The sequence below is a fragment of the Dipodomys spectabilis genome, unplaced genomic scaffold (genome assembly GCF_019054845.1).
Source record: "Dipodomys spectabilis isolate Male_0828 unplaced genomic scaffold, ASM1905484v1 ptg000069l, whole genome shotgun sequence".
Taxonomy (NCBI): Eukaryota; Metazoa; Chordata; class Mammalia; order Rodentia; family Heteromyidae; genus Dipodomys; species Dipodomys spectabilis.
In genome coordinates this window covers 3,933,551-3,956,953 of record NW_024870746.1, presented here as the reverse complement: position 1 = coordinate 3,956,953, position 23,403 = coordinate 3,933,551, and the positions used below count along the sequence as shown (strand labels likewise).

The 23,403-nt window shown below is 49.4% G+C and overlaps 1 protein-coding gene across 2 annotated transcripts in view; it reads left to right on the top strand.

Moving 5' to 3' along the window:
* The window catches only part of Kirrel1 (kirre like nephrin family adhesion molecule 1), a 107,552-nt gene that overhangs the window by 64,614 nt on the left and 19,535 nt on the right, over positions 1-23,403 (top strand). For both annotated transcript variants that reach the window (XM_042682146.1, XM_042682145.1), the window contains exon 2: positions 22,961-23,110. In XM_042682146.1, the coding sequence (XP_042538080.1) occupies positions 22,961-23,110 (150 nt within the window). The remainder of the gene's footprint in view (positions 1-22,960; positions 23,111-23,403) is intronic.

Here is a 23,403-nt window from a genome sequence, read left to right as displayed (position 1 = left end):
ATCTTGCCTCTTCCCACCATAGAAATTAACCCTTTCTTTCCTGCACATAAGAACTGACAGTTGACCTGAGCCTTCTGTTTAACTGGTTGCTTTTTATTGTAAGATACTTATTAATATCTCAAAGGCAAGGTTATGCCTTGTTTTGTTTTTGTTTTTGGTTGGTCGTGAGGCTTGATTTCTGGGCCTGGGTGCTGTCCCTCAGCTCTGCAGCTTAAGGTTAGTGCTGTACCACTTGAGCCACAGCGCCACTTCCCGCTTTTTTTTTTTTTTAATTTATGTGGTGCTGAGGAATTGAACCCAGGGCCTTGTGCATGTGAGGCAAGCACTCTACCACTGAGCCACCTTCCTAGCCCCAAGGTTATGCCTTATCCCCTTTTGTTTCATGAAGTCTGCACATAGTAGGTCCCTAGTGCTTGTTCTAGTTGATGAGAGTAGAACAGAATTGAACTGATCCAGCTGTTTAGGTTTTAAAGTTCCTCCAGTGTTTGTTGCAACCACAGGCCACAGGGAATGGAGAAAGAGTTGGGGGGGGGGGTGTTTTGGTATGAGGGTGAGAGTGAGTCCCGAGGAGGGGATGGCTTAAAGTTGATAGCAACTCTGAGATTCTACAAAAGATGTCTTGTTACTATTGTCTGTGGATATTACAGTAGCATCACCGTTGCTATCATTCTGATGCTTTTAAATGGCCTACTGAGTTCTTAGTGGTGTGCTCTTGGCAACTTAAACCCATGCCAGGAACTCATCATGACACTTTGCCATAGTGGTTTTCAGAGCTCCTCCCTGGCCTCAAAGAACCTGTACATATCCAGAGTTGAAAGCCCTTTTCCAGATCTCTCCAGCTTTGCAGATGCATCTCTCTCATAGTAAGTGACAAAGTGTGAGTTCAACCCAGGACTTCTGGTTCCAATAGATGTGGTTGCTACTTTGTTTTGTTTGCAGTGCTGGGGATTGAACCCAGGGCTTTACACATGCTAACAGCTGCTTGCTTAGCCAGCAAGCTACAGCCACAGCTCCCAGTGGACATTTTTTTGCTCTATTAGAACCTGCCCCCAGCAGGTTGGAGGGGTTTTTACGGTGTGCTCACAGGAATGAGAGCATGGGGCTGAGCATCTTCAGGCTTATTTCTGTCAATTTCTTGCCACCTCTTTCTTGGGTGATCCCTCAGTGCCTGTCTTAGCCTGTATGTAGCTGGGACTCAGAGAAGCTGAGCCTACAATTGGTAGAGCCTAAGGCCCAAGAACACACAGCTGTGCTCTGCCTTCTCTGAATGGAGAAAGAAACCTGGGTTGGCCTACCTAAAGAAGATGGAAGTTAGGAAAGACATTAAGCCAAGGAAAGAAGTAGGGGGCTCTTCTAAGCTCCTGGAGGGAGCCTGACATTTGTTGTCACCACCAACAGCTGTTCACAGCTCAGCAATTCCACCCTACTTGGTCCCCTCAGGCCCCTTCCACTTTCTTCTGGAAGAAACACATCTTAAATCTTTTACTTTTGCAGCTCTAACAGAGCTGGGAGTCTTAAGAGATAATCCAGCATGTCTGGAGAACTTGAATCTAGGATGCCTTTGTGTGTGTGTGTGTGTGTCTGTGTCTGTGTCTGTGTGTGTGTGTCTGTGTGAAGCGGAGAACTGTGCATGGCTCATGTTGATTCCCCCACCCTCAGAGGTAAGAGCAGCAACCCCTACCCCTCCCTGTGCCCTGGCCATCCAAGCACCGTCTCGGGAATGCCAACCCGCCGTTAATTTGTGTGCCTTGCAAATACTTTATTGGCATCTTGTGGTGTTGAAAGTCATGTAATTATGAGCAGAATTTATATGTCGCCAGGGCCGCCTGGGCGCCCTCCCCATGTCTCCTTCCAGGCACTGCAAATATTGAAGGCTGACTTAGAAGAGAATCAAGCCTACCCGCCTTTATCTGTGCACCCTGTAGATAAGGTTTTAATTGAAAATTGGGTTGTCTCTTCCCTGTGCCTAATTACAAGCTGCCTGAACTACCAACAGAGCACAGGGACAGGAGTAGGAGCCCAAAACCCTCAAGGAAGACCTGGGGTTGGGGTCCCAGATGCGATGGCTGTGACTTTGGCAGCTTTCCTCTCTTCCGCATCCTCCACCTGAGGCCTTCTGGCTTCTTACCCACGAGCAGGCAGTGGTGTTTGCAGGCAAGGGCTTTCCTTTCCCCTTCTCATCCCTCATCCTCCCCACCCCTCCTCTCTGGAGCTGGGCCTTCTCCAGTAAGGACAGGATACGGCTCACTGCCTGCTTCCTCCCTTCTGCCCTGCTTAGAATACAACTCCTCCCACCCCATCCTGCCCACTCCTTCCCTTCCAGCCCAAATGGGCACAGAGTGTTTGTGTATGTTGACACCTTTCCCTTCACACCTCTGGGCTTGCCTAGAAACTCCTTGCCCCCATCCAGTTCTGGGTCCGCCTCCAAGAAGCCCCCTATAATAGCCATGGTAAGTCTGCGCCGTGTCTCCCTCATGAGAACTTGTCTGTCCCACCAGACTGGAACATCTTCTACCCTCTACAGCATCTCCTCCCAGGCCAGGACCAGGCTCTGCATCTGGGAGGTGGTTAGCAGTGCCTGTAGATGAGATGGTAGGCCAGCTAGAGCTCTTCTTTCTGCCAACAACCCTTGAAGGTTGATCACCACAAAGGGGAGAAATAGGGTCAAGTTGGCTGCAGGGTCTGCATTCATTCAGGCAGAAGAGGAGCACCTAGGAATTGCCTTGGTTAGGTGCTCATGGCCTCTATTCCCAACTGTGAACTCTCTCTCTCTCTTTATCTCTCTCTCTCTTTCTCTCTCTCTCTCTTTCTTTCTCTCTCTCTCTTTCTCTCTTGGTCCTAGTCACATGTCATTGCTACCACATTTGGCTCCAACAATAATTCCCCTGTCAGAGAGCAGGAGGAAGAATTCATTTTCCAGCTCCAGCCGGGCGGCTGTGAAATATGATTTCTAAAGTGTTAATAATGCATCACGTTTAGATAGCACTTTACATCTTCCAGAGCAGCTGGCTGGGCTGGGGGCTGACAGCCTGGGCCTGGGCTTGGGGTTGGGGGGGATTGACTTCTGGGTTTCATCTCTCTAGATTCCGTCCCTGGGATATGGGCCTACACCTTAATGTTTTAGTTTCTCCTATTGAGACAGAGAGGCAACCCTTTAGTCTTAACCTTTGGCTAGGATATGGAGGTGCTTCTGTTTGCCTACCCCAATCCCTTTCTTCCAAACTTGTACTTCTTTATTTGTCTTCTAGAAAGCTCCTAACATTCCTTCCTTTGCTTACCTATTGTGTGCCAGAGCTTAGAATATAGGTGCTCTTGCTGTTGGAGGTGTCTTGGGCGTGGCTAGATAAGATAGAGGTGTGAGGCTCCTACCCCTAGCATTGTGACCTAAAGTGAAGACAGGAGGGTGACACCCCCATTCTGCTTGGGTGGGATGGGGAATTGTGAGATGCTTTCTGCAGGGTACCAGGGCTCCCAGCAGAACCCAGCTTACATCTGTGGGTCCAGAAAGAAAACCCCTGCCATGTCCTGGGTATGATACTCAGAGCCTCCAAGTCTTTAGTCTTTTACTGACTGAGACCTGGAACCTTTGGAACCTTTGTCAGCCCTTTCAGCACACTCCCACGTGCCTCTCCCACGTGTGTTAAGACCCTCATCTTTTCATTGCTCACTAAGGCTCTTCTTAGATAGATCCAGAATTTCCCCCTCATCCAGGCCTCTGGATCCTTTCCCACCATCACTCCATTTTCCAGCTCACAGCTCTCCCTCCCAGGGTGAGCTGAGGAAGAAAGAAGATGTGTTAATGGCTGTAGATGCCCCAGCTTTACCCACTTTTTCCCACCAAAACCACAGCTGCCTTTGATATGCCACAGTACCCTCTTTGCAGCAGAGTATATGTTTATATAAGTAAAATCACATTAATTTTTAGATGACCTGGATTTCTCATTTCTAGGAGTCCTGCCTGTGCTACTCACAGTCTGAACCATCTTTAGACCTCGATGTCCTCCTCTGTAAAGCAGGCTTTTGAAAAGGTGGTCATCAGGGGCTTTCTTTGATGACACTGCCACTTCAAACAATTCCATGGTGAATTATTAGGTAAAGAGAAGAAGTCCTTTGATAAGCATGTAATTGCCTTCCAGTTGGTTTATTTCACAGGGCAAGTTGGGGGCGTGGTGCATTGGAGAGGTGTCTTCATAGATTGCCTGTGGGTCTTCAGCCTCATCCATGGCTGAGGAGTCTGGCCTCTGAGTGGTATCTCCCTGAGGGCCAAGCCTGGGGCTCTGTAATTCTGTTTGCACTCTATGCTGCCCCTCCAGCCAGATGCTAACTGGAAGCTCTGTGATGCCTGGAATGAGGACAATTCCTGTCTGCCCTCAGCCCTCTGACTCCTTTCACTTCCCTGGAAGACAATCCCTCACCAAGTTTTCCCAATGGATTGCGCTGCCGCTGCTGTTCAACTGACACCATAGCTGACGAGTTATTAAAAATCCTTCATTATTATTCTGTACCGTCTCTTCCTCCTCCCTCTCTGCCCTGCCCCAGGCTCCCAAGGCCCATGGCTGTCACTGAGAAATGCCTGGAGGCCCCTAGCCAAAAGCAGAGATGGGCTTTTCCACCAGCACCGCCCCACCTCCTTCAGAGTGCCCCCTACAGATATTGGCAGGGGGTCAGAGGCAGTGAGTCCCACCTGGGACTGGGGATTCTGACTTTAGGGGAGTCAGAATATAACTTGGAGAGCGAGTTCAAGTGTACAAGGCTCAGTGGCTTTTATATCAGGAAACAGTTGGAAGCCAGGAGGGATTTTCAGTCTCCCTGGGATCTTGGTTAGGAAGACATCTCTCAGGTATTTAGGTGCCAGACATCTGGGACCCAATGCTTCATCCCCTGGGGAAAGAGTGACAGCCTAATTCCATCATCCCACTCCCAGAGCTGGGGGTCCAAACCTAGCTCATCCATCACACATCTTGATAATCAGATTTGGCTGCAGCAAGAACAGAACATAATACTCAGCTCCTCTCCCACCCGCTTCGGGAACAAGTCCTGAGAGATGTGGAAAGACTTGCTCTCTGGAGATGTCCAAAGGTGGGGGGGGGGGAGGGGGGAGAGGAGGGAGGGGGTAGCAGCCATTCTCTCCCTAGGGAGAGGCCCCTGCTTCAGAGTCATATGATATATAGGAAGAACAGCTCAACAACCTGCCCAGCACCCTCCTCCATCCTTCCCAAGGAACCCTACAAAACACTCCTTGGGGGTCACAGAATCCACTGCTTAAGCTCACCAGTGCATACCTATCTCATTTTTACTACTGTATCTCTCAAGCATCAGCTTTCTTTGTCCTGAGCTTCAGGCCCTTAGATCAAGCCTGGGTTCCATTTCAAGTTCTAGGACCCAGCAACTGGGACAGGAAATGGAACAAGACAGAAAGCTTGGGGGGCTTGATTAGAGACAAGCTATAATTAGCTTGGGAGTCCAGGGGCCTGAATTTCTACCTTGATGTCACCTCCAATTGAGCTGGCACCTTTTGTTTGTCTCTACCTTGATAATTGATTAATTCTGAAGACTCCCTCTATCTAGAGGTGTGGTGGAGGGGGCAAAAAAAATTAAAAAACAGATTATAGAGTTAGAGGACATGAAATGAGGTGTGCTGTGGTCTCAGGGATTCCAATGGGGGAAGAATCAGAGCTGGGATCTGGGACTTACTAGAGCTCCAGTGGGGGTATTGGGGTAGCCAGTGAGGGCCTGGACTTCTGAGGCCAGAGTTACTGGCCAGAGTTTATGGCTTAGGTCCTTACTTGTTTAGTGAACATCTGTTGATCCAGGCACCCAGGGGATTGTTGATGCTTTGCCTTCAAGATGTTCATATTCTACTTAAGATTTTTGGTTAGAGTGGTGTTTTTGTTGTTGCTGTTATTGGAATTAGTGTTGGGGTTCGGGGACTGCTGTGTAGATTTAGGGTTGAAGTGTGAATAAAAAGTAGGCAACATGTTTGGTGTGAACTAACAAAATGTTTTGTTAGTTCCTTCCTCTAAGGCTCTGTTCCTGTTCCTTAATTCTCTCCTCCCACAGCTTACCCAAGCTTGTCTGTGTTGTCTAAGGCTTCCTGGACTTATTGGAATCCTTTTAATGACAGCGGCCATCTGCCACCCCTCCTAGTGATCAGCCCCTTCCCCTTGGAAGCTCCTGTTGCCTCCTCTGCCTTTCTCAGGGGGAATGAGAGTCTGCATCCTGCGTTCCTTAGACTGGTTGGGGGGAGGCGGCAGTCAGCGCTCCTGTCCTGGGTTTCTGACCTTTACCCGCCTGGCATCTCTGCCTTTATTTTTTTTTATTTTATTTTTTTTATTTTTTTAGGGGGGGTACAGTTGTGGGGCCTGAACTCTAGGCCTGGGTGCGGTCCCTCAGCTCTAGCGCTCTACACTTGAGCCACAGTGTCACTCCCAGCTTTTTTATTTTTGCTTATGTGGTGCTGAGGAATCGAACCCAGGGCCTCAGGCATGCAAGGCAAGCACTCTACCACTGAGCCACCTTCCCAGCCCGACATCTCTGCCTTTAGTCACTAAGATAACTCATTTGCCCTCACTCCTGCCCTCCTTCCCTCTGTATTGACTTCCAAAACCCCCGACTCTCATAATTCTGTTTCACACAAGTGAGACCCTTCTGTCTTGGGTGAGTTTGAATTTTCACTTGACCAGGAGAACCCTGTCTCTCCTAGTTTCCCCTCTTGCCTTTAGGCAAGAACTTCTTATCTACTCCCTCTGTCCCTTTTCATTCATTTCCCAGGTCTCCTGGAAGTTGTTTTCTGCCTGTCCTATATCAGCATGACTGTTCTTTACTGTCTACTCCCTAAAGTCGCCCTTCCACCCTAACTGCCTCTGGGTCTGGGGAGATTTCCTATCATCTCCCCATCACAGTCAGTGAGGCAGAGCCCATGTAGAATCCCTGCCCAACAGCCAGGAGCAAGAATTCTGTTAAGAGCAGTCATTGTTAAGCAATACTGTGTGGGAGAGAAATAGCCAGCACCAGTGGCTATAATCACACCTATAATCCTAGCTACTCAGGAGGCTAGGAGCTGAGGATAGTTTCAGGGGTGGCTCAGGTAGGAAAGTCTCCAATTCATCATCAAAAAGCCAAAAGTGGAGTTGTGGCTGAAGTGGTAGAGAGCACCACCTTGAGCAAAAAAGCTAAGAGAAGGGACAGTGCTCAGGTCTGAAGGGAAGGGAGGGAGGGAGGAAATTTGGAGGGAAGCGTGAAGCAGGGAAATGTCTCTTCTTCTCCCATTCATTCCAGGTAAAGTAGCCTAATTACAGGCTTATCCTTAAGCCCAGAGTGTGGGGATAGCTGGATAAAAATACCAGGATTTCGGGAGGGGTTTGGGAAGGAAGTTCCAGAACTCACTGAGCAAAGGTCAAACTGCTCCCATCCTCACCTTCCATCCCAGAATTCTTCACATCCACCCACTGAGAGGCTAGTTCCAGAGGCTTCTCATTGCTCTGCCCTCCTCCCCAGCCCTCCCCTTGCTCCCTGAGGCCTCTAGTGCTCCCAGGAGGACTCACCCACACCCATCCATTCCAGGACTGTGAGCTTGATTGACTCTGATGTCAGGAAAGGCACAGGCTGCTCGTTGGAATGCACAGCACCCTGTACCTTACTCCAGGAGATAATCGAGGGGGAATATTGGCTCATCCAGGAAACGAGGTGCTAAATTTGTTGTGAGATTGGTGTCACAAGCAATCAAAGGGAGGCTCTCTTCATGGAGGGCTGGGCAGCTAAATGAGAAATCATTAGGTTATTGCTGAGACCAGGGACAAGAGAGGTGGTGGAAAGAAAAAAAAGAGACCCCTTCATCTGTCTCCCTAGGGGGCAACAGTAGGTGATCAAAAAGGGAGGGAGAGATTCAGAGATGCCAAGATCAAGTGTGGGGGCCGCTTTCTCAAGGTTGCTCCCATAGCTGGGTGTCTGTATTCTCTTTGCCATGGAGCTCCATCAAGCTCCTCTCCGCTCCTTTGTATGAAACATCAATGAAAACCTTCATTAGTAACATGCTTTTGGCTCCTCCCCTGGTGTCCAGCTGTCCTGAGGCTCGGATGTATGAACACAGCAGGGTTGGGTGTCTCTAGATCAGCAGAGTTTTTAGTGAGTATAAAAGTTAAGAAAGGCATTGTGTAGGTACAGCCAGAGTAATCGCTTTGGAAGAGAGGGATTTGAGGGACGTAGTGGCCTCTGAGTGGGAAGGCAAGCCCAGTGGCTCTCATGAATCCAAGTAGATTGTTCTTCCTTTTTTCAAATGGCTTGCCTCCTTCATAGAAATAAGGCCCTTGGGCTGGCCTGGCCTTCATATATTTTGAGATCCCAGGAAGAGCCAGCAAAGAGAAAAATCTTGGGGGCGGGGGGAGGGAAAGAGAAGGATGGGAGGGAGGGGGAGAGAGGAAGAATGTGTATGCTGGTAGTGGGGCTTGAACTCAGGGTGTCACACTCTTGCTTAGCTTTTTCCCCTCAAGGCTGGCACTCTACCACTTGAGCCACACCTCCACTTCTACCTTTTTGCTGGTTAATTGAGGATAGGAAAGAGTCTCATGGATTTTTCTGGGCTGGCTTTGAACTGTGATTCTCAGATCTCAGCCTCCAGAGCAGCTAGGGTTATAGGTGTGAGCTACCAGTGCCCAACTCTCTATGGACTCCTGTTATGAACTTGCAGTCTGCAACTACCACCAAGTCTCCATTCATGTCCTGCAAAATGCTGCAAGTGGTAATATAAATCGGTTACCTTTCCTGGTCCTCCTCTGCTCTTGTACAAACTGACAAACTGAGGGGAGGGAACAAAAGAAGAAAGGTCAAGAGTATCGTTAACCCTCAATCCTACCCCTGGGTCCTCCCTCTCCTGTGCAGGGTTGCTCCCTCTTGAAGGCCTCCATATTGAGCCCCTGCTCTTGCAGCTGTTAATTATGGAGCCTCAACTTCTAGGCTCCCCCAGCTCCCTGCAGCAAATTAACATTCCTTGCTCCTCGCATGTACAGAATGAACCAAGTTAGAGGGATCGATTCAGCAGCCAGTTGGAGCTGCTTTTACTTTATGCAGGATTGATCCGATGACCCCTCAACTTAGGGCTTCTAGAAACGCCTTTGCGGGAAATCTTTTTAATGGAGATTAATTGGAAAAGCATAGGACGCCCTGGCTATAGGCAGAAAGTGCCCTGTTCTGCTGTTTGATGACTACATGCTGACAGCAGTATGCAGATGTGCGTTAACACACACAAGCTTACCTAGACAGGTGAGTGCAAATCAGGACATGTGCACCTCCCCACTTACAAACTCATACACATATGCCACCAGCCTTGGCCCTTTTGATTCTTCTCAAATCCGTCCCCAAACTTTACCAGGCAGACACATGGCTCTTTGTAACTTGGAAATGTCTAGCGGAAAGGACTGAGAAATGCTCAGAAAGTGTGAAATATCTAAAGATGTCTAATCTTGGTTCCAATTTCTTTATGCGCCTGAATCCCAGCCATTTCCAACTGCTCACCGGACTTTTATGTCTCCATGTTTTGGCTCATGCTGTTCCCTTTGTCTGTAATGCCCTTCCCCCAGTTCTCTGGCTGTTGAAATCCTCCTCCTATTTGAGGCTCAGTGCAATTTTCATCAGCAAATGTATATTTATGGAATATCTACTGTGTGGCAAGCAAGATCACCTGGCTATAGAAAGGGTCTAGATGAACTAAAAAAGGGGCAATGAGAAGTGAGTCTTAGCTGAAAGGAGGACTAGCTTAGACCTATGACATGGGACAAAATGCAGTTTATTTATTCATTGCACAGACATCCATGAAGATGTCCATTCAGTCAGCATCTAAGGCTGGAACACCTGCATGTCTGTGCTGACAGGAGTGTGTAGATTATAGAGGTAACCACATCCTTGCTTCCACCAAGCCTACCCTGATTTCATCTGCTCAGCAGTAGCCACTGCTACATAGCATAGCACTGGAGAGCCATTTAGCCCTCCCCCTGGTCATTATCTCATTGGTCTCCCCTGTTAGAATGTGAGAACAGGAACAACTTCTCACTCATCCAGCTGGATCACCTATTCCTAGGATCTTAAATGGCCATGCTTTCCCAACTTTATACTACCTCTTATGCCTTCTGTCTTTGAGGAATACTTGCTTCTTCCTTTCTTTTCTCCCTGATGACCAGGAGAACACCTACTCCTCCATCAGAGCCCAACTAGAGATCACTTTCTTTGGAATATGTTCATTAACCTTGAATACTGTGTCAGTTCTTCATGGCATGTAACACACTGCATTGTCTGGGTACTTAGGGGTGTTTATTGGGTGATGACAGGTTTGCATCCCAGGGCTCAGGACAAGGCCTGATAATGTCGTAGGTACTCAATAAATATTTGTTACATAAATTAATGCACATTGAATATTGAATTGAGTTGACTTCCTTTGTTTGATCCATTAATCATTAATGCAAATAACCAAACAACAAACCTTTATTGAGTACCTATGGTGTGCAAGGCTATATCCTGCCGTTCGTTCATTTCAAAAGATACATAATGCACATTTTATCTTTTACCTCAAGGAGTTTACCATCTAGTTATCTGCACAAGGTGCCAGAATGAAATACAGACTAGATACAGACAAAAGTACACTTCAAAGTCAATATGATTATATGTGAGTATCATCACTATTGTGCTGAAATTTCCTGGTTAATTATTTTGACACAAAGGCTTTATCTCTGACATTCTTCTCCCACTCGCTTCTGGACTGGAATTGGGGCTTGAGCTCGGGTCTTTAGTGCTATCTGAGCTTTTATACTCAGGCTGGCGCTCTACTACTTGAGCCACAGCTCCACTTCTGGCTTTTTGGTGGTTAATTGGAGATGAGTCTCATGGACTTATCTGCCCAGGCTGGCTTTAAACCACAGTCTTTAGATCTCAGCCGCCTGAGGAGCTAGGATTACAGGCCTGAGACATCAGCAGCCAGCCATGACTTTATTTTTGACTTCCAGCCTAGACTATTTTGCTTAACCTATTCTTTTCCCTTCAGTTACCTCTGTTCAGAATTCCTTCTTTAAATTCTTAGTCTACCTTAATCAAACTGTCATCAGTTGATTTTTTTGATGGACATGTGTCAAAAGAAGAAAATATATGAGCATAGATAGAATCATACAGCACCAGAGTGGAAAGGAATCAAATATTACCCAGAGCCCTCTGGAACATTGCTACCAGGGGGTCATCCGGACTTTGTTTTTGGACATCTCTAGTGATGGAAAGCTCATTGTCATGTGCTATTATAAAATTCTTATGTGAATTAAAAAAAATCTGCTTCTAGGACTAAGTCATTAACAAGTGGCCTATAGCTTTGTATGAAGTGTGGTCATGAGTTCTAGGCCCATACCTGGGTGGTGGGCATGTTTAGTATCTGTCAGGTCACCTGTTTCTGAAGGCACTAGTAGGGAATCAGGTGGCCCATGTGGAGAACATTAATCGGAGTCCATTGCCTTCCAGTACTAGTTGTTTGTTTCATGGACTCAGATGGTCCATCTGAACATGCCAGAGAGCCTGTAAATTCACTTGTGATGCTGGGTTCTAGATTCCAGAAGGGAATAATTTTTTGGGGGGGGGTCCGGTTGTGGGGCCTGAACTCTGGGCCTGGGCACTGTCCCTCAGCTCTTCAGCTCAAGGCTAGCGCTCTACCACTTGAGCCACAGCACCGCTTCCGGCTTTTTTCTTTTTGCTTATGTGGTGCTGAGGAATCGAACCCAGGGCCTCGGGCATGCAAGGCAAGCGCTCTACCACTGAGCCACCTTCCCAGCCCAAAAAGGGAATAATTTTTACACCTGGATCTGCTGGTGAGGTGAGGGTCAGGGGATGGGAATGTCAATAAGGCTCATTCAACCGAGAAGCAGAGATAGCATCCTCCAGAGCTCTGGCCTGGTGTCTTTCTTTCTGGCTCTTTTCTTTCAGGGGTAAAGGAGAAAATGCTCTCCTTGCTGCTTGCTGCCCAGCCCTTCTGAATCTGAGCTGAGGCTGTTTATTCAGGAGACTGCTCCTAAAAGTGGTGGGAGATCTCTGCGGAGGGGGTCTGGGACCCAGCCTGCATTTCTTGCTGGGCTTTGAGCCTATTGGGGGGACTCAGAGGTACCATTCTGGCTCTGCTCAGGCTGTACTTTGAAGCTCTGTTCATAATAGCAGTAACTAACAATGTTCAAGCAAGCAGAGGGAGGCTTTCAGAGCAGAACTGGTGCTTGTCTTAATTACGGAGCTGCAGGGGGGCAGCATGCCCATCTGCCTGAGGGGAGGGGCTGGAGGGGATGGCTTCCATACAGGAGGAGGGAATGGGTTAGACCCAGGGGGAAAAAGTATGTATCTGCCCAGGCAGAAGCAGAGATGCTAGAGATGAGGGGGTACGTGACTGACCTCCATCCTCAGAGGGCAAGGATCAGAACCCCTCAAGGACCCTTGTGGAGGCAGGAAGGCTCCAGCTGGTCTTTGTGGGAGACATAAGGGTTCTGACCTCTGGCTGTCTTTGAATTGCCTCATGTATAGCTAGCTACCTCCTCTTCTCCTCCTCTTCTTTGGCTAATCCCTCCAGAAATCCCTCCCATTTCTCAGACTTCACTCCTTTTCTTTGACCTAAAAGCACAAGACCTTCAGATGAGACCAGAAGGTTGTCATCCACCCAGATGCTCAGCCATCCTGCCATTTACCTTCTCCTCCAGGCCTCTACCTTCTCCTCCTCTCCTCCCTGGCCTTCTTTAGTTTCTTCCTTCTTGTCGTGTTGGGGAGCTTTTGGTTATACTTCTCCCCTCCTCCCTTGTCTTGTCCCACCATCTATGAGGGGCAGCAGGCGTTAGGTGTTGCTGCCTCTTCCCAGGGTCCCCTGTTACAGGGAAGTGGCTCAGGAGCCATCAACAATTTGGAGACATTTCCACTGCTTTGCTTTCCTTCCTCACTGAGCTTCATTGCTTCAAAAAGGGTTTTAACTGGGTACCAGTGGCTCAGATGTGTATCTTAGAGGCTAAGATTGTTGGGATTGCTATTCAAAGCCAGCTTGGGCAGAGAAAATTTCATGAGACTTCTTCTCAATACCCAGCTGAAAGCAGTGACACATGCCTGTTTATCCTAGCTATGGGGAAGCCTAAGGTAAGTAGATTGCTCCCAAATGTGTGCCCAGGAAGCAAGCAAGCATTTAAGCCAGGTACTAGTGGCTCATGTCTGTAATTCAGATTACTCAGGAGGCTAAGATCTGAGGATCCTGGTCCAAAGTCAGGATAGAAAAAAAAAGGGGGGGGGGAGGATTGGGGGAGGGGCAGGGGGAGGATGGGAAGGGATGGGAAGGGGAAACAAAGGAGGAGGCTACAATGCTTGATAAGAAATGTACTCATTATCTTGCCCATGTAATTGTAACCCCTCTGTACAGTATTTTCACAACTAAAAAAAAAAAAAAAAGCTATGAGCCTCTTATCTCCAATTAACTAGTTAAAAAAAAAGACCTGGAAGTGGATTTTTTTTGGGGGGGGGGGGGGGCGGTGGCAGTCCTGGGCTTGAACTCAGGGCCTGGGCACTGCCCCTGAGCTGCTTTTGCTCAAGGCTACTAGCACTCTACCACTTGAGCCACAACACCACTTCCAGCTTTTTCTGTTTATGTGGTACTAAGGAATTGAACCTAGGGCTTCATGCATGCTAGGCAAGCACTGTACCACTAAGCCACATTCCGAGCCCTGGAAGTGGGATTAACTCAAGTGGTGGAGCGCCAGCTTTGAGTGAAAAAGCCCAGCAAGTGTGTGAAGCCCTAAGTTCAAGCCCCCATAGCAGAACAAAAATAAAAGAAATAAAACCCCAATACTGCCCAAATAAATACATAAAATAGGGTTTGGGGTTTTTTTTTTTACCAAGACCTTTTTCTAATCGTAACACCACCCCCCCACCCCCTTTCTCTCTCTTTCAGTTTAACTTTTTATCTTGCTCTGTCTTCTTCTGTCTCTTTCATACTACAGTGTCATCTTAGGTCCTTCCTTCCTTCCTTCCTTCCTTCCTTCCTTCCTTCCTTCCTTCCTTCCTTCCTTCCTTCCTTCCCTCCCTCCCTCCCTCCCTCCCTCCCTTCCTTCCTTCCTTCCTTCCTTCCTTCCTTCCCTCCCTCCTTCCTTCCTTCCTTCCTTCCCCTTCCCTCCCTCTCTCCCTCATCTTGAAATAATCTTTTACACTCCCCCCACTGCCTACTTTATCTCCTTTGCGCTTTTCTTTCTGCCTACAGCTCATTCCTTCCCATCCTTCCCCTGCTCTCCTTTTGTCTTTACATATGGAAGCATCACAAAGAAATGAGATTCTGTTTCTTTGGCTCCCACTCTGGCGGAGACAGACGTTTGGCACCTGGTGCGTTTATTTGCTTCTGTGGGTCAGAGGAGGCAGAGGCCGGTCACAGGCTGTCCTTTCCTGTCTGCTCTCCCTCCTTCAGCTCTTGCAGCCTGCTCTGGCGCTGTCCTACTTTCTGCTCTTCCTTCTTTCTCTGTCTTTCCTTTAGCCTCTGTCTCCCATCTGAACTCTGCCACCTGTCTCCTCTCTCCCTACCTCCCCTTCCTTGCCCGCTGAAGCCAGATGGAAATTTCAGTTTTTCAGCAAACATGTCCACCAGCCCTGCCACCCTTTCTCTGCCCCCCCCCCCCCCCCCCCCCGCCTGTCATACTCTCTGTAGCCAACCCCACTTGGGCTCACCAGGCCTTTGTCCTTCTCGTGAAACATTGTCAGGGTCCCTGCCAGGTCACATTTGTAGAGAGCTGTCAGAGGAGGCCTGGCCCAGGTGCCTCAGGGGCTGGAAGCCCAAATGGGGCAGGTGGGAGTGTTTCCAGGCACACCTGCCAGCCTTTTTCAGTTGGAGCCCAAAGTCCTTGGGAGTAGGCCTGGGCTGACAGGTGGCTCAGGGACCTCGGCTTGCCACCTTCCTGTTCTCCATTTACTTAGGGTGTAAGGAGCTCTGACAGGGACTTCCACGTGGAAGCAAACAAAGAATGCCCTCCTCCCCCTCCCTCTCCCTCTCTTCTTCCCCCTGAATTCCCCATTCAACCCGTTGTGGGGGGAAATGCCCCAGACACCCCGGTTCTTCTCAGTCTGAAAGTGACAGGGCCTTGGACTGAGTCCTTGGGAGAATATTGAGGCCCTGTGGGTGAGCAGGAGGCATGGATGGAGTTTTAGGATATCAAAACTGGGGAAGACCCTTGGGGTGAATTATTCAATTCCTTCCTTGTATAGTTAAGGCAGCCGAGATCCAGATGGGCGAGGCAACATAGCTGGTTGGTGGCAAAGCCAGGACCTGATGTACCCACTCTTCCTGACTCCTGGCTCAAAGGACTTCCACTCCTTCTGGCAGGGTAGTGCCTGGTCTGTCCTCTTTGCCTTTCAGAAGAGCCATGTTCCTGCCTCTTTAGGTAACTAATCCACTGGGCCAGACCAGTAAACACACTTCCTTTCACATTAAACACCACAGTCTGCCCCTGTTGTCTGCTCTAATGCCAGAATCGAGGCCAGACTGTGGCCACTTGTAAAACCCCATCTGGTCCCTGGAAAGAGTCCCCTTTGGCTGTTCTTCCTGTCCCCCAGCCTTGGAGTTGGACATTGGGGTGCTGTGGCCAAGCCAGATGGGGGAGGAATGACTGGTTCCTTTGCCTGTGGCTTAGGCTTCCCGGGACCAGAAAGATTTGAAAAGGGGAAGATGGTAAAGGAAAGTCCGATGAGGGCACAAGGCCCCTGCTGCCCGGGGAAATGATGCCAGAGTGCCCTGGTGAGCAGGACTGTGGCCCTGGTAATAGTCCTTGAGTACTGAACACTTGTCTGGGTTCGCACTCATCATTTGGGACTCTCCATCCCATTTTCTGTAACACCCGACATCTGCTCTGTACTCCTGAGAGCGTCAGTGAAGTTTTCTGACCCCTCAGAGGGCCACTGGAGGAGGTTGCCATCCCTGAAGGCAGTCCTATCAAATATAGGACTCTGGGGGCTTGCTATGTATTGGGCAAAATCAAAAGACACAGTCTTTCCTGACCAGTCAGGTGAGGGGACACGGAGCCTCTCTCCTGGGAGTTTCATGTCTAAGGGTCTGCCTGTGCCTGCTGTAGCTGGCCTTGGTCTCTGTTCTCTCCTGTCTGCCCTTACTCTGTCCAGCCTGCCCTCCATTCCTCTCTCCTTCTCTCCCCCTCCTCACTTTTCCCCTTCTCCATCAGAAGTGCCAATTGCTCTCCCTTTCTTCTCTCCCTCCCCTTTGCTGCACAGAGAATTGAAATCCTCTTTTCTCTAAGAGAGTCTAATGTGAAGGACTGTCTGCTGTATTTTTCATGGAGTAGGAAGGAATAGCTGGGGTGGGGGAAGAAAGTCCAGTGGGGGTGGGGATAGTGAAGATGTGAGAGCAAGGGAGAGGAGGGAGAGTGCAGAGTGGAGAGATTTAGTTCCATCTGAAAGCTGTCGAGGGAGAGTGCAGAGTGGAGAGATTTAGTTCCATCTGAAAGCTGTCGGTGCGAATCAAAGGCTTCCCTTTGAACCAGCAGCCTGATCTGGAGTGGAGAGCTCGGGGACTGCTCCGGCCCAGGGGGTTCATTACTGCTCGTTTGATAAATCCGGGGAGACAGGGCCCCATCCTTCACCATCCCCCTTTCCTGCTGCCTGCCTCTCTGGCTTCTCATGTACTTGGCCTCACTCCCTCTTTGGTTCTGGGCCTGGGAAACTGATGGTTGGGGACACATGTGTCAGGACAGCAGATGAGTGCCCATGGGCTCAGAGACAGATGTGTTCTTGAATGCGCGTACAGAAGGAATGTATGTGTGGGTGAGAGAGGGAATGTGTGTGCTTTTGTGCCGAAGTACATGTGTGCTCATAAGAAGTACATAGCTGCTAGGGACTGGTGACTCATGCTTATAATCCTAGCTATATCTGAAGATTACAGTTCAGGAAAAGTCTGTGAGACTCTTATCTACAATTACCCAGCAAAAAGCTAGAAGTGCAGATGTGGTTCAAGATTCAACCTTGGGCAAAAAAGCTAAGGGATAGCACCTAGCCCTGAGTTCAAGCCCCAGTGTGTATGTGCGCATGCACTCAAACACACACACACACACACACACACACACACAAGTGCATCATTGTGAGAGGCTCTATTTACATTCTATGATGGATTTAGAGGTCACTTTTTAGTTCTCAGAAAGGGGATTTGAGGGCTGGGAGCAGCTCAGTGGTAGAGTACTTGCCTTGCATGTGTGAGGTCCTGGGTCCAATCTCCAGCACTGCAAAAATAAACAAAAAGTGGAATTTGACCTCTCTGTCCTTGCTTGGCTCAGTGGGAAAAGGAGAGGTTCATACACAAAGACTGGGCCGGGCTCTGGACCCAGGTGGTAAGGATGGAGGAGAGATGCAAAACAGAGGTGGAAGGCTAGTACCACAGCAAGGTTGTCCTTGAGAAGAGAAGGTGGAATGACACTGGGAAGGTGTGTTCCAGGTGAGGGGCAGCAGCAAGAGGAGTCTGAGACCCCCTGGGACAGGTTTGCTTAATGACTTAAGAATCTGAGTTGGTTGGTCCCAGAAGACAGCAGTATCTACTAAAACATCATTCCAAGAAGAGCTTGGTCCTCATTGTAGTTACCGCATCTGTCCCTTATTGTGCTTCTCAATTCGGATACGTACCAGCTGAAATGACTAGAAGGAAGGCGCTTGATGCCTCTGAGCCATGGTTTCCTTATTAAGAGTAATAATTGCTCTAACCTTATTGGGTTGTGGCATCCATTAAGTGAAATCCTATCAGTGAGGTATTTAGCACAGCAATGGGCACTTCATAAGTAGAAGCTGTTGGTTGTTACTTCCTCTCCTGCTGGCAACCATTGGTGGCTTAAAGATGGGTACTTCATTAGTCACTGAAGCCTCCCTGGATGCCTTTGACAGGTATCTTATCCTTGATTAGCACTCCTCCCTCCTTGTCAGGATATTTGCATCAAGGGCCACAGGCCCTTGGCCAGCCCCAAAGGAGTGTAGAGTTTGGAAGTCTAAGCTGTAGAGGTTACAAATGGGCACCAATGCTGTCTTTGGGACAGAGATCACAAATCTAGTTCATTGAGAAGACCCTTTTCAGAATGTAGCCTAATGCCAGGAGCAGCAAGTAAGGAGCTAAAAGAATTCAGTTCAAGCCCCTTCTGTCATGGTTGGCTATACCTTTGGCGTCTTAGTTTTATTTCTGTTTTCTTTAAAATGGAGGTTGTGGCTGGGTGCTGGTGGCTCACACTTGTAATCCTTGCCACTCAGGAGGCCAAGATCTGAGGACTATGGTTTACAGTGCAGGCCAAAAAAAAAATTGAGAATTTTATTCCCAATTAACCCAACAAAAAACCTGAAGTGGAGCTGTGGATCAAATGGTAGAATGCAGCCTTGAGAGAAAAAGCTAAGTGACAGTGCCTTAAATAAACAAATACACAAATACTCAAATGAAATATAAAATGGTGTTAGTAACTGCCACTGTGTAGTAGCTTATAATACTAGGAATAATATCTGTAGCACGTTGTCTGGTGCACAGTCAGCATCTTATCAATAGGAATATTTATTTATTATTAAGTGGTATTGCTGGGGCTGAAGAGACAAGAAAGGTAAATCAAAGCATCTGTGTTCTCAGGGGCTCCCACAGGAGTAGGGGAGACAGAAATACACACATGAGTAACTTTTAATCCTGGGCAGGCTGTGATAAGTGCTGTAACCAGCAGCCCAAACAATGCAGTAGAGAATAGGGGAGGGAACTATTCCAAGTCTGAGGCTAAAAGAGCTTTGTGTTTTGGGGGTGATGGTGAGGAAGGCGTGGGTTAACCTGAAAGGAAGGAAATCTGGAAGAGAAGTAGAGAGACCCACTGGTAGGAGTTCTGGGTTCCCCAGCTCCCACCTCTCCCCATTTTGTCAAAGATCTTGGAGCTCTGCACTGCCCTCCTCCCCCATCCCTTCCCACTCAGGACCTCTCTTCTGCTCCCTGTACTCCATGGGCTCAGCTAGTAGCCTGCCTGAAAACCCTGGCAAACCTTAGGGAATCTAGTGGGAAAGACAAAGGATCCAACACCAGAGCAGCATCAGAGTCACAGCGCTCTAGACCCCAGTGTCACACCATGGGCCTGGGTATATCCAGGTGTCCCTGGGTATCATGTTTTAAAGAAAAGGTTAAGCAAGATTTGCCCCACAAAGCATATACACCTCCCTGCCTGCCTTTCTTGGTCTCTCTTAGTCTGTCTCTGCCCACCTTCTCATCTACCATGGATGGAATCGTTTGTACTCCATGAATATAATTGTCTTGCCAGCCTTTCTTGGTGCCCTGTTGAACGTACCTTATGCATCCTGAGCTGTTTCTAACCAAGAACTTCTTTCTCTCCTCTAGTCCCTGTGTGGGTGTGTCCCTGTGTGGGTGTCTGTCTTTGTCTCTAGTTCACAGCATCATTTGTGCCTCCATCAGCCTGCCGTGTGTGTGTGTGTGTGTGTGTGTGTGTGTGTGTGTGTGTGTGCAAGCTCATGTATTCCTGCACATGTGTGTATGTCCCTCTGCCTGACTTCACAGTGGCTGCTTAAGAGTTTGTCCCTTCTGTGCCAGTGCCTGAAGACTTGGGGGCCCAAAGTAGGTGAGAATTCACTTTAAAAGCCCAGATCAGAAGTGTCTGGCTCTGAGGTCAGGCTGCTGATTTCAGGCTGCAAGGGAAGCTAGTCCGTTTTCACTTGCTGCCTGTGGCCAGGCCTGTACTGGTTCCCTCCCATCTGACTCCAGGCTCCACAGCTAGCAGTTTCCTTGCATTGCTGGACATGGGTTCAGGTTCAGGGGAGGGACTGAGCTGTCACTTCCAGTTCAGGACGGGCTCAGTTCAGCATTTATGGCGGAAGGCTAGGCACTTAGGAACTCAGAAATGTGCTCCAGTGCATATATTGCTGCTTGCTAGGCCCCCTGTTGTGGTTGTAAGTGCCTTCTTGACTCAGGACATTCCAATATTTCCTTTGTGCCTGCCCTTCCTGCTAATGAGCTGTTGTGACTTGTTGCCTTGTCTGACACGTGCACCCTCTGTTCATCTTCTAGGTGGCCTGTGCGTCCTCACTTCCCCCCACCATTCCCCACAATTGAATCAGAACCTTCCAGAATCAGCTTGTACTCTCTTTCCCAGCTCTGTTCCTCTCCCCTTTTTCAGGGAGCTTCCCAAGACTGAATCCATGTCCTGCTTACCCCACTGCCCCTCCTCCTGCTCTGTCTCTGCCTGTGCTGAAGTGATGGGGGGCGGGGGAGGCTCTACCTTCCTGGTAGGGGTTGTATAAGACATGACTGTCGACTTAGGCATTAGTTCATTCGCACTCCATCCATCAGCAGGCTGACATGTAACATCTGTGGTCAGTCAGGCCCTGTGCCAGTCTGCCCCTGGACCCGGTGGGGAGGAGTGGGGAGTGCACCACAGTCCCTATTAGGGCAGAAGTGAGAAGTGGGTAGATGGGCCTGTGAGGGAATGCAGGTGAGTCATGGAAGACCTCCCAAAGGAGTCTAGTCCACACTTGTCATTGTCCAGGTGAGCAAGTAAAGACCCACAAGAGGAAGTCATGCACCCAAGGTCACCCCATCCCTCAGTCAGGCCAGATCATGATCTCCTGACTCTCACCAAGTGCTTCCCACCCCCACCCTGCCACAGAGCCAGCCTCCCCCTCACTCCAAGTAGACAAGGAGCCTGCTGCTCACTGCCCTCTGGAGACTTCAGCCAGAGACCAGGGTGTCCAGGCTCCATGCAGGAAAGCTATGAATATAAATTGCATCTCTGGCCAGGCTCAATGGCCACCTCACTCTCAAGCCCTTGACTTGGGCTCAGGAGGCTGTGGGAAGGAGAAACGTGAGTGTGGAGGGCTTGCAGCTTGTAACTGCACTTGAGAAATGCGCAAGGATATGAATAAATTTGAATAATAATGAAGGCAATGCTTGAATTAATAATGCTGGCTGCTCACCTGACCCACCCATCCCCCCTTAGGATCTCAGCACCTGTCACTTGAATGTGGGTGAGCCTTATCCTTTCCTTCTTTAGGAGGTATGGATGGAAAGTCAAGTCTGTAAAGTTGGGGAGCCACTCACAAGTATGGGATTGGGACCCTGTTTGCAACTTCTTGTCTACCCTACCCCTCTCCCCCTGCAGACTCAGGGCAGAATTGGTACAAGCCACATATCAAAAGGCTGAGTCATGTTATGTCATATCTCACCATCGGTCCACTCCTGGACAACTTCTCAGCTCCTTTCGAGTGCTAACCCATTATGCATAGATGTCAAACTTGCAGGAAGACTCAGAAGGAAGAGGGAGCACTCCCCCCCCCCCCCCCCCCCCCCACCAAGCACACCCTGGCCAAAAGGAAAAGGTATCTATTCCAGTGGAAAGGCTAGAGCAAGCACCCCCTCCTGCAGGCTGCCTTCTGTTTCCTGACAAACAAATGTGGGCATACGCTGTGGTAGCTTCAGACAGGAAGTCCCAGGGATTGTACTGTCTTGATAGGGCTGAGTGATGCTTGCCTCAGGGAGCAGAGATCAGTCTAAGAGGGCTTCCTGGAGGAGAGCAATCTAGAGTCTGGAAGAGATAAAAGGAGGAGGGAGAGGTGAGGGCCTGGATGTCCGTACTGTGATGGAGCTGTGTGGTAGACAGTGCTTGCCTAGCACAGTCTTCAGTTCCATCCCCAGTACCAAGAGAGGGAAGAGACTCGAAAGAAGCCTCTGCAGTAGTAGTTGATGGAGAGAGGTCCTGGAATAGAGAAAAGGAATACTCTCTTCACTGGTAGGGGTCAGAGAAATTTTGGAGAGCTAGGTTTGGGAAAAGGTTGAATTTGGAGACCGTGGTCTCTGCAAAGATTCAGGAACCTGGGCTGAAAAGAAGAGCAAAGGACTCGGGTTCTGGGGAGAGGTGATTTTGATTACCTGGGTATGACCGCCGTGGAAGCCCCAGCCCTCTCCCCTTTCCTGTCCCCAGTTACTCTACCTCCTCCCTTCCCTTTCCTCAGAGCTCAACAAAGGGAGCTGATAACCACAGCTCCTGGGCTCTGCGAGGTGCCCAGGCCTGCCCCACCTCTGGGGCCAACCAGTGATGGAATAAGCGGGTGGGAGGGAGCAGTGGGAAAGAAGAAACCCGCAATCCAATTCCCTGCTCCATTTAGGCTCCACAATTAAAGGCAATTACACTGCAGTTCTCTAATCAAATGCTCCCGGCCAAGCTGCCAGCCGGGCAGCCATGTGTAGCTTCCCACAGCCGGAGGGAAAGTGGAACAAAGTCATGTGGCCTTTCGGTTCCCAAGGTGTAGGCGGCTGAGTGTGTGCAGGTGTGTCCATGTGCACACACCCCACGTCCATGCCCTCCACACTTAGGTCCAGAGGCAAAACTCACTGAGTAAGACAGTGGGCCAGAAAGCTTCTATAGTCACGTGCAGACAAGTTGGGCATACTGGCCCATAGAATCTGTCCTGCTGCTCCTGCTGGGAATTGTAGCTGTGTCCTGTGTTCATGATGTGGGTATCAGCCTGAGCTGCAAGGACGGGGCGAGGATCACGGCCATCTTTGCTGAGGAGGCAATAGGTGGGCATAGAGAAACAACTCAGAACTGGAGGGCAGGGGGTTGGGCTCTAATCCTCGGGTAAGATCTTCTTCTCCCTGAACCTAAGTGCGTGTGCTCCACAAAATGAGTGGAGTGAGCCAGACCCATCTCCAAAGGCCTTTACATAACACTGCACCATTCCTGTGATTGCTGAGCACTCCAGCTCCTGAAGCCCATTCCCCTGAGCCAAGACACAGAGGGAGAATGGAGCCAAGGGCGAGAATGTGCTACCTTGGAGGGGAGGGCTTGGACTGAACTGGAGGGCCCTCTCCCCGCCCGAGGCGGTACCCTTGCCACCTCAGGGAGTAAGGGCCTGTAGGGACTCCATAGTGGAGCCCCTCCTCACTCATCTTCTTGCCTAATGCCACCTTTGGCTTTGCCAGGCACCCAGACCCGCTTCAGCCAGGAACCAGCAGACCAGACTGTGGTGGCCGGACAGCGGGCCGTGCTCCCCTGTGTGCTCCTCAACTACTCTGGGATTGTTCAATGGACCAAGGATGGGCTGGCCCTGGGTATGGGCCAGGGCCTCAAAGGTGAGTGGGGGCTTGGAGGTGTGGCTCAGTGGTACACACACACACACACACACACACACACACACACACACACACACACACACACACACACACACACACACACACACACACACACACACACACACACACACACACACACACACACACACACACACACACACACACACACACACACACACAGCGTTGCCTAACCAGGCAGCGTCCAGATGGTCCCATTTTCATACCTAATCCACATTCCCAGGTTAGAGTCCTGGACTTGCCTGCCTTAATTCCTTAGCACACATACTCCCCAG